The 23,124-nt window shown below is 50.0% G+C and overlaps 2 protein-coding genes across 2 annotated transcripts in view; one reads left to right on the top strand and one right to left on the bottom strand.

Annotated features, from left to right (window-relative positions):
• LOC102065258 (uncharacterized) overlaps positions 1 to 23,124 on the top strand; it is a 78,410-nt gene that overhangs the window by 8,046 nt on the left and 47,240 nt on the right.
• On the bottom strand, positions 19,962 to 22,712 carry LOC141726313 (uncharacterized). The gene is made up of 3 exons (XM_074531064.1): positions 22,610 to 22,712; positions 21,113 to 21,178; positions 19,962 to 20,960 (listed from the first exon to the last, which is right to left on the bottom strand). Exons 1-3 carry the CDS (start codon positions 22,695 to 22,697, stop codon positions 20,206 to 20,208), a joined length of 909 nt encoding a protein of 302 aa, XP_074387165.1. The 5' UTR covers positions 22,698 to 22,712; the 3' UTR covers positions 19,962 to 20,205.

The following is a 23,124-nucleotide window of genomic DNA, read 5'->3' as shown; positions in this document are numbered from 1 at the left end:
AGAAACTCATGGAACCAAGGGCCATTGTGACAATGCAGATCCAAGATCACCACGGTGGCACTATGGAACCTCATGGGAGCAGAGAGACCATTGTGACACTCTGGTGCCTCATGGAGTCGGAGGGGACCATTGTGAAACTCAGGCCCCCTGTGGAACCAAGGGCCAAGGATGAAGCTGTGGGGCCCATGGAACCAAGGAGCCATTGTGACACAGCAGGGCCATGGAAAGCTGAGGGGCCATGGGGACACATTGCAAGGGCTCAGGGAAGCCAAGGGGGTGTTGTGACACTGCAGAAGAAAGGAGAAGACTGTGACACTGCAGGGACTCCTAGAATCAAGGAGACCATTGGGACACTGTGGGGCCCCATGGAACCAAGGGCACAGGGAGCAGGTGTGGCTGGTTTGGCCTCCCGGGGGCTGCTGGACTGGTCTGGTTGACCTTGGCATGTGGAGGGTTGCTCCTCATCTGCCCCTGAAGCACTGGGGCTCTGGGCTCTCCTTCCTAAGGGAGACAACTGTCCTGATCCTCCTCCAGCGCCCCATGGCCAAAACTGGGATTCCTTCTCCAAATTCCCTTACATGCACAGATTGTTCCCAGATGAAATCTGCCAGGAGAGACAGATCTGGCTGCCTTGGCTACCGGGGGCCACCTCTCATCTGCCTTTGAAACCCTGGGACCATCTGCTTTTCTTTCTTATGGGAACAAAACATCCGTCTCAACCAGGCACTTATGCCAAAATTGGGCAACTGCCTCTGGAATTCCCTATATCCAAGGATAGCTCCCAGACAAAAGCTGCCAGGACTGACAAGTCTGGCTGGCCTTGGCTTGCTGAGGGCTGGCCCTCATCTGCCTCTGAAACACTGGGGCTCTGTGCTTTCCTCCCTAGTAAAAAGAATTCTTCCTGTTCAGGCGCCCATAGCCAAAACTGAGATTCCACCTCCAAAATGCCCTATGTCCAAGAAAAGCCCCTAAACAAAAGGTGCCAGGAGAGACAGGTCTGGCTGGCTTGGCCTGAGGGTGGCCACCTCTCATCTGCTTCCAAAACACTTAGACTTTTTGTTTTGCTTTCCTATGGGAAAAAAAACCAGCTATCTTGACCATGGCCAAAATTGGTATTCCATGCTCAAAACTCAGTACATGCAAGGATTGCTCCCAAGTGAAAGCTGCCAGGACAGACAGGTGTAGCTGCCCTTGTGCTCCTGGGGGTGCCTCTCCCCTGCTGTCCAAACACTGGGGCTGTGTGCTTTCCTTCCTATGGAAAAGAACCATCTTTATCCATGCAGAAACAGCCAAAACTGGGGTGCCACCTCCCAAATTCCCGATATCCAAGGGTTGCTTTCAGACAAAAGCTGCCAGGACAGAGAGGTCTGCCTGGCCTAGGCCTCTGATGGCCCCCATTCATCTGCCCCGGAAACACCACTGGTGTTCTGTGCTTTCCTCCCTATGGAAAAGAACCATCCTTCTGCAGTGTCCATGTCTGAAACTGGGATTCCACCTCTGAAATTCTGAATATCCAAGGGTTGCTCCCAGGCAAAAGCTGCCAGTACCGTCAAGGCTAGATGGACTTGGCCTCTGGTGGCTGCCCCTGCAACACTGGGGCTGGGTTCTTCCCTTCCCATGGAGATGCCTGGGAGACTGTGGGGACCTCATGGAACCAAGGGGGTCATTGTGGCACAGAGGGGCTTCATGGACCCAGAGACCATTATGACTCTGTGGGTCCTGATGGAACCTTGGAGACCATTCCAACCTTCAGGGCCTCATGTCCCCAAAGGGGCATTATGACACCTGAGGGCCTCATGGAAGCAAGGAACCATTGGGACACTGTGGGGCCCCATGGAACCCAGGGAACATGGAACAATTCTGGCTGGCTTGGTCTCCCAGGGGCCACCTGACAGCTCTGGCTGATCTTGGGATGTCAAGGGCTGCCTCTCATCAGCTCCTGGAGCAGTGAGGCTCCGTGCTTTCCTTGCTATGGAAAGGAAGTCTCTGACTTTTCAGATGCCTATTGCCAAAATTTGTACTCTCTGTGGAGAGTTTGGGATATGTGTGTGGAAGAATTCAGGCTGTACGGTCAGTCAGGACATCCCCCCTCCTGCAGTCAGACCTTTGCTCCGTGCCTGGCCGCACCCAGCCGAACGTGAGCAGAAGGAAATGACACTGACTGCCCAAGCCATAAAAACCCCTGAGACCCCTCAATAAACACCATTTGCTGTCCACCACATTGGTGTCAGGAGCATATGGACCGAGTGACCCTGGGGTTTGGGCCACCGTGCCGAAAACCCGGGACACAGTCACCGCCCGGGGTTCGGGGATCGCTGGGATGAGGAACCGGGGGCTGCACAGCTGGCCTAGTGCAGCGGGTGGGACGCCCCCGGACCAGTGAGGAGCATGGACGCTATCGTGAAGATCGTAAGTCAGATCCACACGCAGTGGGGTATCGAGTGTAAGCTTAAGGATATTTTTCTCGCAATGCCGAGACTGATAAAGCTAGGGGATATAGAAAGCCCGGCAGAAATTCTCCATCTGGAGATATGGGATAATTGCACGAAGGCTCTGGCCAAGGAAACCATGTACTCAGGCTACGGGAAAAACCTCAAATCGTGGGGCAGAGTTATCCAGGCTCTGCAAAAAGCTCAGCAAAAGCAAGAAACCTGGAAAGCCACGCAAACTTGTCTATTAGCCACGCTGCAGCTGGGGGTAGGGGCAGCAAGGCAAACCACTGAGGACTTTGACCCTATCGGGCGCACAGAGGCGTGAACGCCGGAACTCCCTCAGTGACCAGGCTCACCATTGGAGGGGGGAAGCGCATGCGGACGTTTTGGGAGGAGCTAGCAGAGGAGGCGCGGAATGCTGCTATAAAATTGGACCCCGAAGCAGTTGATAAAAATGCACCCCCGCCATATGCGTTTGAAAATGGCGCCGGAGCATGTGACCAGGGCTGGAATGATGACACGGGGGGTGGAAATGCAGAAGGCTCACTGAACAGCACCAGCATGGGCGAGCGGGGAGGAGGGGCGGCCCCTTAGAAGGTCAAATTAGGTCCTTATAGGGCAAGAACCTCCCCCAGCAGGAGGCGGGGGGAGCCCTGGGGGAGGGAATGGCCAGACCCCCGCAAGAAGGGGCGGGGTTGGAGCCCAAGAAAACGGCTGAGCAGCCTGGAAATATCTGGCCAGTCGGCTTCCGGCTCGGACTCGGACAGGCTCAAAAGGTGGTCGGAGGATGATTCTGACACCGACTCAGGCTTTAACAAAAAGGGAGCAGCGGCATACAAGATCACTAGCTGCAGCGCTCCTGCGTGGGTTAAGGAGATATCAGAGAAAGATCGAACCCCGCTTACAGACTGGTGGAAAATAAAAATGGCTTGCACGGAGTGGGCTCTGTCTGCCACACTGGTGTTCCGGGTCCGTGTGGGGGGTGCAGGCAGAAATCAAAGAACCTATTCCCGGTAAACCCGAAAGACGTACAAGCAATTATTAAAGTGATGGCAGACAGGGGGATTAATTCTGCCATGGTTTCCACACTCATTGACAGCATTTTTGGAGGCGATAATATGCTTCCCTTTGATATCAAACAGACTTGCAGGCTGATTTTCGATGGGGCGGGGATGATCGTTTTTAAATAGGAATGGGAGGACAACTGTGTAAAGCAGCTAGCCTTAGTAACAGGGGCAGACCATCCACTGCACAGCTCCAGCATACAGAGGCTAATGGGCACAGACCCCACTATGATCACCCCCCAGGCTCAGGCTGAGGGCCTGCGGGCCCATGAGGTTATGACAACAACCCGTGCTGCCCGAGAAGCCATCCGTGTTGCTTCCAAAGTAATAGCCAAACCATCGCCATGGTCCACTATAAAGCAGAGTGAGAGTGAGAGCTTCACTCAGTTTGTGGACCGCCTTCAGACAGCATTAGATTCCTCTGCATTACCCTCAGAGGCGAAGGGTCCTGTGCTAGCAGACTGCCTATGCCAGCAATGCAACTCAGCCACCAAAGACATTTTAAGATCACTGCCACCTGGGTCCAATGTTGCTGCCATGATCAGACATGTTGCAAAGGAAGAACACCTAGCTCCCATCCAAGCAGCAGTTCGCACTGCAATAATCAGTGTGATGGCATGCTTTAAGTGTGGCCAGGCAGGCCACGTGGCAGTAAACTGCCCCCAGTCAGGACGTCCACCAGAAGGGGATCGCAGCTAACAGTAGTTCTAGCCACAAAACACAAACGCTAAAACTTACCTCCTCCCCATCCGATCTCTTAGCCAAACCAACCCTCTCCAATCCATTTTTAAGTGTGGTAAATGCTACCTTCTTATCATTAAACCAATCCAACCTGAACCTCACAGAGTCATGCTGGTTATGCTATGATGCACAACCCCCTTTTTACGAAGGTGTTGCCCTCAATCTCCCATTCATCTTCTCAAAGTCAGACAATCCACTCCAATGCAGATGGGACACCCCCCGGAGAGGCATTACCCTAAGTCAGATTACGGGCTAAGGCAAATGCTTTGGCAATGCAACCTTGGCAAAGCAGATGGGCAACGTCTGCCGGGAATTCGTCAAACTTAAGGAAGGGAAGTTCCACTGGGTGATCCCAGCTGCATTGGGAATGTGGGTCTGTCAACGATCTGGGGTAAGCCCATGTGTATTCCTTGACAAATTCGATCATTCTACTGACTTTTGCATCCAAGTTCTAATTGTCCCCAGAGTCCTGTATCGCCAGGAAGAAGAGGTGTACCGCTTGTTCAAGGAATCCGACCGACTCCACAAATGAGAAGTGATAACAGGCATCACCATCGCAATGCTCCTCGGTTTAGGAGCTACCGGCGCTGCCACAGGCATCTCAGCCCTTGCAACACAACATCAAGGACTGGCACAACTGCAGATGACTGTTGACGAGGACTTGCAAAGGATCGAGAAATCCATCTCTTCCCTTGAAAAATCCCTTTCCTCGCTCTCAGAGGTTGTCCTCCAAAACAGGTGAGGACTGGACCTCTTGTTCATGCAGCAAGGAGGCCTGTGTGCCGCCTTGAGAGAGGAATGCTGCTTTTATGTGGACCACACGGGAGTCATCAGAGACTCCATGGCCGAACTGAGAAACCGACTAAACCTAAGAAAAATGGACAGAGAAGCTCAACAAGGCTGGTTCGAGTCGTGGTTCAACCGGTCCCCATGGCTCACCACCCTGATTTCTACCCTAATAGGCCCAGTCACTATAATCTCACTAACCCTAATCTTCGGGCCTTGCATATTAAACAACCTGGTGCTATTCGTTAAAAAACGTTTAGAAACGGTTAACATTATGTTTGTTGAGCACCGACAATTACTTTAAGGTGTGCCAGTTACTAACACACTTACAATTTTATACTAATTTTACTAAGCCATGAAATTTTGTAACCTCTACATTTTATAATTTTATATGACTTTTACTAATCATGAGGGAGGGGGAAATTTGTGTAGAGTTAGGGACATGCGTGCGGAAGAAATTGGGCTGTACAGTCAGTCAGGACATCCCCCCTCCTGCAGTCAGACCTTTGCTCCGTGCCTGGCCGCACCCAGCCGGACGTGAGCAGAAGGAAATGACACTGACTGCCCAAGCCATAAAAACCCCTGAGAGCCCTCAATAAACGCCATTTGCTGTCCAACACGTTGGTGTCAGGAGCATATGGACCGAGTGACCCTGGGGTTTGGGCCACCGTGCCGGACTAAGAACCAGGTCGCCATGCCTTGAGAAGGCAACAAAAAGCCATCCCGATTTCCCCAAAAGCCCTCGCAAAACCCAAAAATCCCCCCAGACTCATTGGGGCTGGCCTGGATCAGGGGGCATTGGCCAGTGGAACAGGAGCCACTTCAGGGGGCCCTTGGAGCTTTTTGGGGAGGGGGCACCATGGGAGAACCCCCAAAAACCGGGGGGGAGGGGAACCCCTGCAGTGCTTCCTCCACCTGAAACCCCCAGACCCCGGTTCAGGGTGGGCCTGAGACCCCCCGGGGCCCCCAAATCTCCTCCAGGACCCCTTCAGGAACCCCAAAGCTGTCAGAGCTCCCCCAGTGTTGGCCCAGAACCACCCTGGACCCCAAAAACCTCCCCAGGACTCTCAGACCCCCCCATTTCTGCCCACAAAATTGACCCCAGACTCACCTGAGACCCTCCCGGAGGAGGGTCTGGGGAGCTCTCAGGGGGTCCTGGGCCAACACTGGGGGTCTCTGGAGGGTTTGGTGTTCCGGGAGGGGTCTGGGGGAGATTTGGGGGTCCTGGGGGGTCCCAGGCCCACCCTGAACCAGGGTCTGGGGGTTTTGGGGGGAGGGGGCACTGCAGGGGTTCCCCCCTCCGGTTTTTGGGGGTTTTCCCATGGTGCCCCCTCCCCAAAAAGCTCCGAGGGCCCCCTGAAGTGGCTCCTGTTCCACCGGCTGGTGCCCCCTGATCCAGGACGGCCTCTCTGAGTCTGGGGGGATTTAGCCAATTTTGGGGGGCTTTTTTTGGGATTTGGGGATTTTTGGTACATTTGGGGACTGTGAAAAATTCCAATAACTTGTTTTTAAAATTTTTACAAGTTTAATAGTAATAAAATGGTTCAAAAAATAGTAACACAATTAGTGTAATAACGATTTGGACAAATTGAATTAGGACAATATGAGACAATAGAAACAAAGAATTATGGACATCCGGGTACCTTTTTCTGGGCATGAGGAGCCCGAAAAAGGACCCCCTTTAACAAAGGATTAGCCATTAAGAACAATAGCCCGTTGCATATTCATACACGTCATACATGATGCATAAATTCCATTCAAACACAGGATTCTGTCTGGTCATTGTCAACTTCTTCCTTCTAATCCTAACAGCGCCTTCAAGGTGAGAAGAAGTTCGTTTCTTCTGATAAGAAGGCAATAAATTCTTTTCTCTGAAAGATTTAGGTGTCCTCTGGCTGCTATCTCACTGCAAGCCCTTTCTGTTAAACAAAGCATCTTACATAACATAGTTTCTATTTTAACAATTTTTGTAACCTAAAACTATATTTAACATAGTACTTAAGAGAATTAATACAGCATTACTTTCTAACACAACACATATTAATTTTAATATTAGCCAAAAGCCAATCATAAAAGACATATATTTTTCACAATCCCCACTCTTATTCTTTGTAAATCATTTGGCTTGAGCAATATTTCTTATCTACTTGCATCTTCTGGACCAATTTTAACACAAGATGTATCACATCTATTGCTTTTTGCTTTTTCAGCAGCATTTAATTGTTTTAGCTTTACAAACTCATCCTTCAGGAAAAAAAAAAAAACCTTCTCTTTAACATCAAGCAAAACACACAAAAGAAAAAAACAAAAAAAAACCCCTCTTACTTAAGGAGAACAAACCACTTTGTGAGGTTTGGGGAGTCAGCAATCTCTGCTTTGATTTTATCTTTCAGTGCTGGCTCCCTCCCCCTCTCTTCACAGCCTTGCTGTCAATGCGGTTCTAGGCCCTTCCCCCGGTGCTGCCCCTTGGCTGCAGGGCCGGAGCCGGGGAGAGCAGCCCCGGGCATGGGGACCCTGGGGGCTGCCCTGGGTCTCTTTTGCCCTCTCTCTCTCTTCTCTCCTTTTCTCTTTCCTTCTCTCTCTCGGCCCCCTTACCGGGCCGATGCTGCCATCCTGGGCTCGGGATCCCGACAGTCTGGGAGCCCCCCCGGCAGTTCCGCCCCGGAGCCAGCCCGCTCCTGGCCGCAAACCTGTGTCCTCTGCTGCCAGCACCGCCCGGGGCACCTCCATGGATCGGTCCCCGCCGCAGCCCCCGAGACCCCGCCGCTCTAGGGAGCGCTCAGACACCTCCCAGCCTTGACAGCCCCAAACTTGGCGTCCCCAGGTGCTCCTGGCATTCTTTCTCTAGGCAACTTATCCTCTTTTCTCTTCAAGGAGGGCCCGTTCTGCTAAACCCTTTCTGAACCTCAGTTCGGCATTGAATAACCTCCTAACAACCATGTGTTAAGACACTTCCCTGCCTTTCATGCAAAAACCTAGCATTCACACTCCTGCTCTTTTCTAGCACCAAGATGCCATCACTTCACATTCCAACATGTCAGAGTTTCTTAACCACCTCCCTACTTCAACTTCTCTCTTTCTTCTCTTGTTACTTTTTTTTCTTTCTCTGATTCAACACACCTCAGATGGTACGAGGTGAAACTAACTAATTTCCTTCCAAAAGTAAGCTTACAACTTTCTTTTACTAGGATTGCAGTAGCTGTTATAACTTGAATACATACTGGCTAGCTGTGGCTTACTGGGTCTAACATCTTTAATATATAAGCTACTAGATATTATTTGCTCTTTCTCACTCCTGAATTGAAATTTTATGAGCTACTCCATTTTCTGTATTTATGTATAAATGATAAAGGATTTTTCAAGCAAGGATAAGCTTAAATCTGGAACTTAGACTAGTTTTAACTTTACTCTTTTAATTTAACAATATCTTCCTTGGTCCGTTTTATAACATCTCCTTCTGTCAATTTTTTTTCATACACAAATTTTGCTACCTGTGTGTACCCCTCAATCTATAATCTATAATATTTCAATAATCTAGGTAATTTTCTGATCTCCCTCTTTGAAGAGGGAGAGAGAAGGAATAAAATTCTTGCAATTTTCTCATGGTTGGGTTTTCCAGCTACTTTTATTTATTAAGTGTCTAAAATATTTTGCCACTGGGTAGTGAGTTTGAGTTCTTTTATTAACCTCCCTTAAATCTTGTACTAGTCTATAACTCCCATCAGACTTTACTGGGAGGATAGGGGTATTATGAGGAGTCATACAAGGTTCCAATGCCCCATCCTTTATTAGTCCTTCTATTGCTGGCTTCAAACCTTCCCATCCTTCTAAAGATACAGGATACTGATGTACACGTATGAGACAATCTTCTCTCTCAATTGTGACCCTTATGGGGTCGATATTTAATCCTCTCCTATTTCCTTCTCCAGACCAAACCTCTTGGTTGATTTTTTTTTTCTCTTGGCCTAATTTTAAAACCCTAACTGTCATTTTCCTATTTTCTGATATAACTCCTATTCTTAATTGCACTTGTAAGACTCTTCCCAATAAATTGCTACCTGCCCCTTGGACCAATAAGACATCTCCCATCCAAATTCTAGTTTCTTCCCTCAATTACCACATCTTTAATGACCACAAATGTAAAACTTTCTCTTTTTGCCCCTGTTACTTTCACTGTATGTTTGCTCACACTATAACCTTTTGGAATATTTAACAGGCAGGTTCTCTCTGCCCCTGTGTCTATTACAAATTCCAATTCTTCTTCTTGGGGACCCACTTTTAGAGTTATCAGAGGCTCCAGATGGTATTTGTCCCCTAAAAAAAAATAGAGCCTATGACCTCCCTATTCCTCCTCTGTGCCCATCTCTTTAAAGATTTTCAGATCATCCGCTTACTTAGGACCATTTTCCTTTTTCTCTTAAGTTTGTTTATCTATTTAGTTGGAGTTTATTCTTTCCCCTCTAAAAGCTGTCCTTCAAAAACTTTTTGTTTTCGCATTTCGCCTTTGATATGCTGTCTCATTTATTCCCTTGGTTATGTAATTACGATAATTATTCATGTGTTTACTCCCCTCCTCATTATTTTTGCCCCACTCAGGAGGTACAGTTGGCATTTTGTCTTCTCTGAGGGTCCTTGCAGATTATCTTTTATTTCAGTTGCTCTGATGAATTGCTTTTCCTCTTGAGAGAAATATTATTTTCATTACACACTACATCTCTTCTCAAGTATAAATGTTTGGACCTAAAAATTGGTCTAATTGTTCAGCTATGCCTATGGGATCCTCAAAATATCCCTTTTATTTCTTTCTTAAAATTTTAGACCTCAGACAAAGTCAAAGGAGCATTTACAAACCCTGATCCGTCCCCTCCTATGAGAAGCTCTCTTAATGGAAATAGATCAATCCCTTTATCCTGGTTTTTTTTGGATTTTTATCTTCTATAGCCTTTTTCCCGCATTTTTAGGAAGAATTAGGAGAGGGCTTTCTTTTAACTGAACTTTTAGTGATGGGATAAGGTGATTCCTTCAGAGAGTTCCCCTGGCCAGCCGGAGCTGTGGTTACCAAGGGAATGGAGCTCGGGGCAGGACGGGGAGACTCGGCACAGCTCAGGGTGTGGGTGCTCCAAAGGCGGGGTGTGCAGCCGGGATGGCCCGAGGGGATCGGCACAGCTCAGGGTGTGGGTGCTCCTAAGATGGGGTGTGCAGCGGGGACGGCCCGAGGGGATCGGCACAGCTCAGGGTGTGGGTGCTCCTAAGGCGGGGTGTGCAGCCGTGACGGCCCGAGGGGATCGGCACAGCTCAGGGTGTGGGTGCTCCAAAGGCGGGGTTTGCAGCCGTGACGGCCCGAGGGGATCGGCACAGCTCAGGGTGTGGGTGCTCCAAAGGCGGGGTGTGCAGCCGGGATGGACCGAGGGGCTGTTCCGGTGCAGACCCAGCTGGAGCGGGGATCGCCCTCACTCGGCTCACGGTGGCTGATCCGGCACAGACAAAGCCGGGGCTGACCCCGCCTGCAGCGGCGGGAGCCGACAGAGTCAGGGCAGCCGGGGACGGGACAGACGGGACTCCCCTCGGTGCGGTCAGCGCGGTAACTCCGGTCTACACGGCAGGACAGACCCCCAGCCCCTGGCACGAACTGCGGAGCGGGACTGGGACAGACGGACTGCGTCGCAGCCCGCACAGGGGCTGGGAGGGCTGGTGCGAACGAGTGGGGGAACGAACGGGAATGGATGAGGTAATTTGTTCTCAGCTTTATCTTTCTCCGTTTTGCTTTTATTGCCTTTCAAAAATGTTATTTTCTTACGCCCCCCCCCTCTCCCCAGTATGTGGTATACTCTTTTTCTTCTGGATAAAACGGTTTTTACAAATAAATCCAGAGCTTAACAAATCTAAACTTCTGCTTGGATACTTTGAAATGGTCGACGAGCTAACTCATGACCTTCTCATATTGTTTTTCTCATCACCCTTTTATTTATCTTTTGGCAAATTATACATCTTTCAGGTACTTGTTTTTCTATGCTAAAAATCTCAGTGCACCCATAGTTCTTTAAAAAATGATCACACAAAGCCTGAGTATCCCACCGGGCTTTTTGATGCATGTCCTCTGCTATTCCCTAGTAAGCGTTTTATTATCTAATTGTCTTCCATCAAGATATTTCCCCGATTTATCTTGTTCACCACCTATCTTGTTTTAATTCCTTTTTTCTCTGCTTCCCTAAACTTTGGAATTTCCAATTTTTCTTTCAACTTGGAATTTCAACTCTATTTAGAGTTAATATTAACTCTTTCAGCTCCATTTTCTGCTGCATCTTTAGCTTCCTGATCTGCCAAATTATTTCCTCTTATTTCTGGGTCTTTACCTTTTGGTGTTCCAATATGTACTATGGCTATCTCTCTAAGGTATTTTAATTCCTCTAAAACCTCTAAAATAAGTTTCTCATGTACTAATCCTTTTCCTCTTCAATTAAGTAATCTCCCTTTTAAAATTTTTCTTAAGCTATGTGCTACTCTAAAGGCATACCTTGAATCAATATATAACTCCTTTCTTTTGTGTTAAATATTCTAATGCTCTTTTTAAAGTATGTAATTCACAAGTTTGCATGTTTTTTTCTCATCAACTTCTGCATACCCTGTATTTTGCAAGGAGCTGTATTTCTGTTTGCTAACATAACTCCCAAAGGGCTATCTTGGGGTATTTCTGTTGGTAATTTTTTCCCACTTCTCTTTCCTGTATCCAACTTACTGGATTTCTGTCTCATTTTTCAATATTCTATCTATTCATCCCCTGCTTCTGTTTTTCACTTTTTACTAACAACTTTAATACTGCTTTTCTTTCAACTACGCACACCTAAAAAACCCTCTTTTTCTCACACTGCTTTTCAATACAATCCACCTCCCTCCAAGGAGATATGGTAAGGCTTAAAATGCACAATCCACATTACCTATACCTTCATTCGTCTACATTCACTCACTTTTATTTCTCATTCACTTTCACACATTCCTTCACACCCTCAAGACACAAAGCGGATCCTTATTGCTAGAAAATCACGGGTCCCTGTGGCCCCCCTCACCTTGGGGTTGGCCTCTAGGTCTCAGTGTCACCAGGTCCCCTAGAAGGGCCCTGACTCTGGTGGCCTCTGGTGCCCGTTCACCTGTGAGGCTGTCTGCATGTCTTTCTTCAACTATGGCCCCCTCACATGCCCGGGGAGCACTAGCTTAGTTTGCAGGTCACTCATATCCTTCAGCCCAAAAGTCCCCACCTACCCAAGAACTATAGCCTGGTGTGCAGGTCACTCACTCCTCTTTGCACTGTCTCCCCCTTCCCACCCACCTGGGAAGTTGAGGCTGACTTTGTGTGTGACTCACTCTCACACACCACAAAACAACAATAAGGTACCGTTTACTTTCACATCACCTATTACAAGTTTAGGTGTTACTGGCCAGTCCCGGTGCTATTGGATATCCCTCAACCCAGCTGTGTTGTTCAACCCCAGATGCTCTTGGGCATTTTCTGTCCCTCAACCCAGCGGTGTGGTACAACTACAGATGCTCTTGGGCATTTAATTTGTTTTGCTGTTGTCCAACCCTGGAGGTTCTTGGGCATTTTTTTATCCCTCAATCTGGCTGTGTTGTTCAACCCTGGATCCTGTTGGGCAAAATTTTCATCCCTCAATCTAGTTGTGCTGTCCCACCCCGAGTGTTCTTGGGCATATCCTCACTCCGACAGAATTCTGCTCAACCCTGCTCTTGGATGCTCTTGGAATATAAATCCCTCAACCCAGCAGGTTTTAGGGGCCCCTCCTGTCCCGTTTCCTAGTGGATTGGGCTAGGAAACATTGCTCCCTACCTCTGAGGGGTCCAACTCCTCCCTGAGACCCAGTCCCAGTTACCCCAGGGGATTCTTTCAGTCTCTTATCACTCACTTTGTCTTTTTACTGGCCGTTTTCTCGTGGAGAGTGGGAAACGCAGTGTGGGAGACTGCGCACTCACTTGGCAGGTCTGGGACAACCAGCCCGCCTCTCATTCACACACATTCATCCCCCTGTACCTGCCCCCCCCCCCTGAAATACTTACCAATCCCTTTCCCTTCCCGGGTTCTTTGTGCACACTATTAGTCTTAGGGGGCCAATTACCACTGTTGTAGGGAGCCTTTTTCACTTCTATTTGTGTTATTGTCTCCTTTTGTCCACAGATCATAACCCGCGTCTGTCGGTCACTTCAGAGGAAACAGAGCGAGGCTGCCAAAGACAGCAGGGCACGCCATCCCCACTCTGACTCTCCTAAAGCACAGGCAGCGAGGTGTTAGTGACCATCCTCTGCCACCAAATTGTGAAAAACGCCAATCACTTGTTTTTACAATTTTAAAAGTTTAATAGTAATAAAATGGTTATAAAAATGGTAGTACAATTAGAGTAATAACAATTTGGACAATTTGAATTAGGACAATATGCGACAATAGAGACAAAGAGTTATGAACATCTGGGTACCTTTTCTGGGCATGAGGAGCCTGAAAAAGAACACCTGTTAACAAAGGATTAACCCTGAAAAAAAAATAGCCTGTTGCATATTCATACACGTCATACATGATGCATAAATTCCATTCAGGATTCTTTCTGGTCAGTGTCAACATCTTCCTCTGAATCCTAACAGCGCCTTCGAGGCGGGAAGAAGTTCATTTCTTCTGATAAGAGGGCAATAAATTCTTTTTCTCTGAAAGATTTAAGTGTCCTATGGCTGCTATCTCACTGCAAATCCTTTCTTTAAAAAAAGAATTCTACATAGCATAGTTTCTATTTTAACAATTTTTATAAACTAAAACTATATTTAACACAGTACTTAGGGGAATTAATACAGCATTACTTTCTAACACAACACATATAACATTCATTTCAATATTTGCGAAAAGCCAATCATAAAATACAAGCATTTTTCACAAGAAGTAACCAAATAAAACAATGTAGCAATAAAGAAGAGTGTTGGCTTGTGGCTTCTTTCTTCTTTGCATGAGACGAAGCATTTCATGGGGAAGAATTGCCTCTTCTAACAATTTTGCGAGAGTGGACAGGAGCAGAACATTTGATTTTCAAGTAGAAAAGGGAAATCGTGTCAGTAATGTCATCTCTTTTTATCCTCTGTTGACACAGTTGCAGGCTGCCAAAAGACATGGTCTGCAGTGTGGAACTTGGGGCCAAGTTTTTTTTCTGCCAGAGGATGAGGAGGGGAAGTATGCCAGAATCATGGAGTTGTGGCATGGTTTGGCTTGGAAGGATCTGAAAAATCTCATGGCTGCAACCCTTCTGCATGGCTGGGGACCCCTTGCACTGGACCAGCTTGTCTAGAGCTCCATGCAGCCTGGCCTTGAACATGCGCACTTTCTCTGTGCAACCTCTTCTAGGAGAATCTTTTTTCTGAATCCCTTATCTAAACCTACTCTCTCTCCATTTGGATCCATTCTCCCTTGTCCTGTCCCTGCTTGCCCTCGTACAAAGTCCCTGTCCAGCTTTCTTGCAGGTTGCCCTCAGGTACTGGAAGGCCACAGCTGGATCAAGGCTCGGTCTCTTTCCCAGGCTGCAGAAGCTGAGCTGTGTCAGCCTTTCCTTGCAGGAGAGGAGCTGCAGCCCTGGCACCATCTGGGTGTCCCTGCTGGGCCCCTGCTGCAGCGTGCCCATGTCCTTGCTGTTATAAATAGACTCAAGAGGAGTGAAATTTCCAATTTGACTTTATTAATTCAAGGCATACAGCATAAGCAAAAGTTTCAGCGCTGGACGGCAGGGGAGTCTCCGCTCCACCAACTGCCGCACCCTCATCCTCAACGACCCCCTTTTTAAGTCCTTAGTGCTTCCGGACTGCTATGTCATTTTGAAATACTCTGCGCCTGCGTTGATTGTTGCTAGGGGGTCTTCTCTCGCCTCCTGGTGGTCGATGATGAAGGTCTTGGTAGTCTTCCTCGGTTGTGTCCTTTGACCTGATTCCATATTTGGTAGAAGAGCTTCGCCTTTTCTCCTATAAAACGTACTTAAGACCTTATGATTACCACGCGATTATGCAAGCAAAAAAAGAATTGTGCAAGCTAGATAAATCAAACAGGCACTTAACCACATCCTTATTCTTGAGGGTTTTTTGTGTAGCAAGCTAGACAAGCACTTAATCACATCTTCTATTTTTAAGGTTTTCCGTGTAGCAAGCTAGACAAGTTAGATAAGCACTTAATCACATCTCTTACTTTTGAGGTTTTCCGTGTAACGAACAAGACGTTTTATCTGTTTCACTTGCCGTCCATGCCGGGGAGCCCGGCAGAGCCGGCGGCAGTGCTGCAGGTGCAGGGTCAGTGGCAGGGAGGAGACACGGCCCTGCAGCGGCTCCGGGAGCAGCGATTGGCGCTGGGCCGCCCGCACTGCAGAGAGCCAGGGCCCTTGTGCCTGCCCTTGTGCCCAGGGCACCTTTCCCCGCCGCTCGCCTGCCCGCCAGCTCAGGGGAAATGCCCCCGTGCCGCCCCCCAGGGCCGCCCCTCGCCGCTGCCCCGGGGGCTCCCCGGCGCCAGCTGGAGGGCCCCAGGCCTCGGCCGCACCCTGCTCAGCCCAAGGCCTGGAAAAGCAGATTCAAACACCCACCCAGAAAGTGCCCCAGGATGCCAAGGTCAATCTTTTCTCTACAGCACGGGTTTGTTTTCAGAGTCTGCACGGGAAAATCACCAGGAGAAAAGAGCATGAACAAGTTCTGCCTTGGCAATCCCTCAAGGCTTTGAGGGAGAGGCTCTGTGGTGCTTACTCGCTCACAGGGACACACAGAAATTGTTGAAATGGTAAAAATAATCAAAACCCCTTAGAAAGAGACCTAAGGGAGCTTGGCCCCGCAGAAATGATGCTGGGGAGAGGCCCTTTTGCTGACCCGCAAGCTCAAGCATGTTCGCATACTGCTATTTTGCAACAGTCTCAGAAACTTGCAGGAGAGGCTTCTCATGCAGTTCCAGATATGGGACTACCACCTCCATCTTATACCACCACTGGACAAGAGGCAAATGAGACTTTCATGAGTTTCTGAGATCGCCTCAGAAATGCAATAGATCGGGCTCCAGGAATGTGCCCAGAGGTTAAAGCTGTGGTAGGAATGTAATTAGCAGTAGAAAATGCAAATCTCACCTGCAAAAGGATCCTGCAAACTTTGCCCAGAACAGCTCATTTGGTAGACACAGGAGAAGCTTGTGCCAGAGTAGGAACTCCAGAGGACAAGGCCACCTATCTAGCAACGCAATGGCAACTGCCCTTGAACCACTTGTGCAGCACACGAAAAACAGCCCCCCCCCGATCGAGTTTGCCTTCGGTGTGGCAGCCAGGGGTGCAAAGTTAGAGCTGTAAAGAAAAGTAACAAACAGCAACAGCTACTGGTTCCAAGGGAAAGTGCAGCAGATGTGACAAGCACGGGCACCAAAGCAGCAAATGCAAATCCACAGACAAGAGAGACGGAGCCCCTGGGAACCGTGGCACCGAGCGCTAAAGGGGGCACGCGTGCCACAAATGCTCCCCACAACCAGGTGGCTGCCTGGACATCAATCAGCCCCAGCAGGGAGTGCAGGAGTCGATGTGGCAGCAGCAGTAGAAGCTACCTTGGAAAACACTGACGTGCAAATCATCCCACCTACAACAAATGGACCTTTGGAACACTGTCCTAGGGTGATGTTATGATGCTTGTATCCCCATTCGTGTGTTGTTTTTATGCTGGATATTATGTTCTGTGCCTTCAAGACTGGCTCTGAAGAGTGAAAGTTTTGGTTTCTTATCAGCCTGCTCCCTCACGGCTGGCGGGACGCACAGATGGGGCAGTACATAGTGCTGCTTTTGCTTTTCGTTTGGCTTTTTGCTTTGCTCATTAGTTAGTCCAGCTAAGCAGTCCGAATTTTTCCCTGGACTGTTTTTCCTTTCCTTTTCTTGGACCTACTCGAACCTGCTCCAGACTGGGATCTGGGAACACCGAGAGTTTGCACCTTGTGGCTGCAGCAGCTGCCCCAGTGCCGGAGGGACTGAGAACAGAATGATCAACCCCAAGAGAGACTTTCTGAATTTGTCATCTTTTTCAGAGTGGTGTCATCGGGTATTGTTCATTTTGTGTGCTGGGGGTGCTGTGCCTGTTCAATAAACAGGTTCTTTCCACATCTCTGCAAGGAATTCTTCCTGAACCGGTTGTGGGGAGGGGCTGTGTGGGTTTGCTTTCTGGAGGGGCCCTCCTTTGGACATTCTCTACCAAATTTGCCCTCAACCAGGACACCTTCTTTCCACCTGTCCTGGATGGGTCAGGCTGTCTGATGGTAACAATAGGGGGGAAAGGGGACTATGGGGAAAACAGAGGACATCTAAACAACAGACTGCAATAACATAATCACACATCAGTAAAGCTTAATATTCACACAGTATTCATCCCTTAATTATGAGAGCTAATCATCTCATTAGCTATCTATAACACAAAGACACCTAAAATCACCATTAAAAGGCTTGGTTCAACATAAAATTACCCAAAGAGGACTAAAATCAGCCAAAGGCATCTAAAATCCACCTTAAACCTGCCCAGTTTATCCAAAAATCACTCAAACAGGCCCAAACCCCACTCAAATCGGCTTGTAACATTCAAAGGGATCTAAAATCCACCCTCAAACTCACTAGATTTGGCCTAAAATTAGCCAAAGGGGCACAAGATCCACCCTAAAAGTCTTGAAATCCCTGCAAGGGATCTGAAACGAACCTTAAACCTGCCCAGTTTGGCCTAAAATCACCCAAATGGACCAAAATTCTCCAGGAACAAGACCAAACCCAGCAGCAGAACCAGCACCAGCAGCAAGACTGAGACCAGCACTGGAACTGGGATTGGCAGCGCTGCAGGACTGGCACCAGGACTAGGACCGAGACCCAGACCAGAACCAGCACCAGAACTGGCACTGGGACCAAGACTGGGACCAAGCCTGACACTGGGACCGGCACCAGGAGGGCTTTGGAATTGGGACTGGCACCGGCAGCACTCCAGGACTGGGAGGAGGAACTCAGGACTGAGACTGGGAGCCGGCACCTGCACCGGGACTGCTCTGGGACCGGGACCGAGACCGGGAGCCCTCCAGGACTGAGACCGAGACTGTCACCGGAACCAGCAGCGAGACTGGCAGCGCTCTGGGACCGGGACCAAGACTGAGATCGGCACTGGGAGCACTCCGGGACCAAGACCGGCACCTGTCGAAGGAAGGGGACCAGGACACCAGTTGGTTCATCACAGGCCCTTCAGGTCCGGTCCGGTCCCGGTCCCGGTCCCTCAGGTCTTTCTGGTCCAGTTTATTGAAGAAAGTATCAAACACTTATACAGCAAATAATAAGCTTATGAATATTCTGTAAGCTAAGCAATCTATTGGTTAAACTATAGCATTAACTCATCTTCATTCCTTAGGAATTACATCTCTCTTTTCTCATGTCTCTTTCACTGTTTGTTATTATACTACAGCTAGGCCCAAGGACACTGTTATCTGTGCAGGTGCAGGACTTGGAATTAGCCACAGTTTTGTACTTTTCCATTTTTCTAGCAGCTAAATTCCCAACAGGCACCAGCAGCAGCACTGGGTCCAGAACTGCTCTGAGACCGAGACTGAGACCGGGACCGGCACCGCTCTGCAATTGAGATTGACACGAGAACCAGAATCAGCACTGGGAGTGCTCCGGGACTGAGATAGAGACCGAGGCTGGCACTGGGACCGGGATCAGCGCCAGGATCACTCTGAGACTGGCACCGGGATCGGAAATGGGATTGGAAATGGGATTGGCACTGGGATCCCTCCCAGACCTCTGTGTTCGTTCCAGGGAGCTTTGGCTGCACCCCTGGGCAGGATGGGGAGGGACCCATGGGCAGGGCGGAACCCTCTCGGTTCACATTGATCCAGTGCAGCCATCCCGGTCCATATGGTCCAGTTTGTATGATCCCAGTCTCTGCTCCTAATCCATATGGCCCCAGCCTGTGAAATTCTGGTCCAAGTGATCCCAGTCTGTACAATCCCAACACATACAATCCCAACCCATACAACCCCAGCCGGCATGACTGCAGTCTGTACGGTCCTGATCCGTATGATCCCAGTTTGTATGATCCCCGTCTGTACGGTCCTGATCCATATGGCCCCAGTCTGTGCAGTCCCAGTCTGTGAAATCCCAGGCTGTATGATCCCAGCCTGTATGGTCCTGCACGGCACACACCCCAAGGGTCTGGAATTCCAGTTCCCAGCCAGGAAAAGATGTTCCTGCCCTTGAAGGCAAAGCTCTTAAGAAAGCCAAGTGGAGCAAGATCCTACAGTGACATTTCACTGCCAGCCTTCAGAACTTCACCCATGGCTGCTATAGCTCCTGCACTGGGAATTAAATCAGGGCAGGGTCTTTGGTGGCAGCTGCCCTGGCTCAAGGGAGACACTGAGAGAGAAACAGAGCAGGCAAAGAGAGGCAGGAGAGAAAGGAGGACACAAACACAATCAGCTGAGAAGGTGGCACTCTGCAAACAGAACTGCAGGCGTCTGAAAATGAACGGGACAGAAATCAGTAACCCTGGAAATTTTATTTACTATCAAATACATCCCACGCACCCAGCTCCACACAATTCCCATCCCACCACTCCAAATTGGGATCCCACTTCTCCCAGTCTCCTCCCAACTCCATCTCACTCTGGTGGCTGTGGAATGGAGTGAGTTTGGCAATGAACTGAGTTTTTTAGGGTGGGAACAAGGCATTTTGAAGTGGGATTGAGCCTGTATGAATTAAAATTCAGTTGTTTGGTATGGTATTCAGTTGTTTTGAGGTGACCCTCTTGGCTTTTGGAGTGCAAACAGATGGAGAACACTGTGAAAAATCTCCCCACTCAGACCACACAAATCCTCCAGAATATTGTCTCCAAACCATCAATTCCCCTTTAAAAACCTCTGAAATTGTGGAACTTTAGACATCTATGATCAATTTATTTCATTTAACCCAGTTTTGGCTGTTTTTAAGGGATGAAGATGAAGCAGAAGAAAATTAAGGTCAAACCAAAAGTAGAAGCAGACAGGTGTGTCTTGCCAGCATGGATCACAGGGAATGTGAGTGACCAGGGCTGTGCCCAATGTGCCTCCTCCAGTGGGGGATGGAGCCAGAGCAGCGCACGAAGCTCTTCCCACACTCGGGGCACTCACAGGGCTTCCCTTAGTGGCGCCTCCGTTGGTGTCGGGTCAAGGTAGAGTTCCTGGAGAAGCTCCTCCCACACTGGGGACACTCATAGGGCCTCTCCCCAGTGTGGATGCGCCGGTGCCTGACGAGCGTGCAGTTGCGCTGGAATCCCTTCCCACAGTCGAGGCAGAGGAAGGGCCTCTCCTCTGTGTGAATCCAATAGTGCTGGAGGAGATGGGAGCTGGACTGAAACCTCTTCCTGCATTTATCACACTCATAGAGCCCCTCCCCAGTGTGGATGCGCCGGTGCTTGACAAGGGTAGAGCTGTGCTTGAATCCCTTCCCACACTCAGGGCATTGGAAGGGCCTCTCCTCTGTGTGAACCTGAAAGTGCTGGATGAGATGGGACCTGATCTTAAACCCCTTCCCACACTTGGAACACTCATAGGGCCTCTCCCCAGTGTGGATCCTCTGGTGCCTTATCAGGATGTAGCTCCTCTGGAAGCTCTTCCCACACTCCATGCACGTGTGGGGCTTCTCCCCATCATGGAGCTGCTCATGGAGCACCAGCTCCGAGCTCTGGCTCAATCCCTGGCCGCCTTCCCGGCCCAGGCTGGCTCTTTCCCCCTCAGATCCCCGCCAGCTGCGTTTGCAGCCCCTCCTCGTGCGGCATCTCCGCGGCTTTTCCTCCCCGTTGGCTTCCTGTGCCGTGGAGCCGCTCAAAACGGCCTCTGCCACCAGGTTCTGCCGCGGGCATTTGTCCTCCCTGCTCTCCATGCTCAGCTCCTGCTCTGCAGGAGGAAGGACAAGGACAGGATGGGATTTGCCTCCGTGCCACAGGCAAGGGCAAGGAGATCCCCCCAGGGCTGTGCTGCAGCCGGGGCCGTGCTGGGCTGGGAGATGGAGCAGCACAGGGGGAAAGGGGCACTGACTTCCTCCTCACCTGCCTCAGTGTCCTGGGGCATCTTCCTCTTCCTCGCAGCCTCGCTGGGGTTGGGAATGGGAAATCCTGGTTTGGGGAAAACAAGGGATGAGCATGTTTGCAGGAGCGTCGTGGGGGTGGACAGTCAGGACGGACGGAGACGAGAGATCTCTGAAGCCAGGTCGAGGAACTTGCGGTTTATTGCAAAGGGCCTGGGTGCAGGGCCCTGCTTGGAGCTGCCAGGCACAGCTTGGAGCAGGCCCGAGAGAAGAGATGGGTACAGTGGATGAGAGGGTAAGAGAGTAAGAGAGTAAGGTTCACGACAGAATCCAATAAATCATTTTCTGTGTTGAATATTCTATTTCTCACTAACCAATCTAGTACAAGATACAAATCCTAGAGCATTTACATACAGGCTGTAAGAATCATTACATTACCACACTGTGATACATTTTAAGCCCTAAAAACTACACTTTGGACCCCTTCTGCTAAACTAGTAGGGTCTGCTCTGACCCTTGGATCGGTCTGCAAGTAGAGGGAATTCTTTCATCAAAAAGGGATTACCTTCAGTCGGGCCACACCATTGTTTTCCAGTTGCTCAGTAATTAATGTATCCCAAAGCTTGCTTTCATTACAATCTTCCCTATAGTTTCTATATTCCCAAATTCTTTTCTCAGACTATCATATTATGAGGCTTTCCTGTTTCATCTTCCTCCAACACACGTTGAGTTTCAAGGTCCTTCTGCCCGTGTCCAGCTCTACAAGTCACCGGACACCTAGGCTTCAGAAAGCCCTCGCAAACACCAAGATTCAGCCCTGAAAAAGCCTCCCAGGAGTTGCCCGTCCCTGGTCCCTCCCCTCGGGTGTTTGGGGGTTCCCCCCTGTCCCATCTGCTGGGGTCACACTTGGATTGGGGGTCCCCTTTCTGCTCGGTGCCCGTCCTGCCCAGGCTGCTGGCAGTCCCAGCAATGCCAAAAGCTGCCCCCTCTTGGCTCTCCCCATTTCGGGATGCCGGGGCTCTTTGGGCTCCCGGGCTCCCTTCTCCCCTCATTCTCTGCTCGGGGCTGCAGCGGCTCCAAGGAGTCCCCCCTGCCCCTCTCCAGGCTCTTGAGGCTCCCGCCAATGGCGGCGCTCCCCCCTCTCTGGGCTCCCCACTTTGGGCTCCTGGGGGACACAGGGCTCTGCTCCTCCAGGCTGCCTCTGCCGGCAGCCGCCACCGGCACCCCCCGATGTCCCCCCGAGGGGCCTTTTCCGCTCAGCCTTGGACTGCTTCATTCTCCAAACATCCCCGCAAAAACGCAAACCAGGGACCCCCGGGGATATCCAGGCCTCCCCGGCTCACCTGCGCGATGGGGGGGGGGGGGGGGGGGGGGGCGATGATCCCACAGGTGGGGGCTGCGAATTCAGGCAGGGCTGGAGCGAATGCTTCTGTCAGCTCAGCCTTGATCCGCCTTTGTGCCTCCTTCCTCTTCCCCCCGCTCCTCCTCTTCCATCCCCCCTTCCGCTACTCCGTGTTACCTCCGCCTCCTTCTCTTCCATCCCTCCCCTTCCATCCCTTCTCCTCGTCCTCCTCCTCCCTAACTCCACCTCCTTCTCCTCCTTCCATCGCTGCTCTCTCTCCGCCTTCATCCCTCCTCTTCCATCTCCCCTGCCCCTCCTCCTCCGCCCTAACCGGCTGGAACCCTGAGGGGAAAGGGGGCAGGGAAAGGGTTGGAACCCTGAGGGGAAAGGGGGTAGGGAAAGGGCGGAACCGTGAGGGGAAACGGGGCAGGCTCAGGCCAAGGGCAGCAACTCTGAGGGGACACTCTGGGAGGCGGTACTCTGCAACCAGAACTGCAACGGACTGAACATGAACGGAAGATAAATCAGTAAGTCTGAGAGTTTTATTGCCTATTGAATATCCCACACACCCAGCCCCTCACAATCCCCATCTCACCGGTCCCAAATGGGAATCCACTTCTCCCAATCTCCTCGCAAACCCATCTCAGCCTAGTGGCTGTGGAATCGAGTGAGTTTGGTGTGGGACTGAGTTT

This window comes from Zonotrichia albicollis, chromosome 34 (assembly GCF_047830755.1).
Source record: "Zonotrichia albicollis isolate bZonAlb1 chromosome 34, bZonAlb1.hap1, whole genome shotgun sequence".
NCBI lineage: Eukaryota > Metazoa > Chordata > Aves > Passeriformes > Passerellidae > Zonotrichia > Zonotrichia albicollis.
This window is presented reverse-complemented; position numbering and strand designations above follow the sequence as displayed.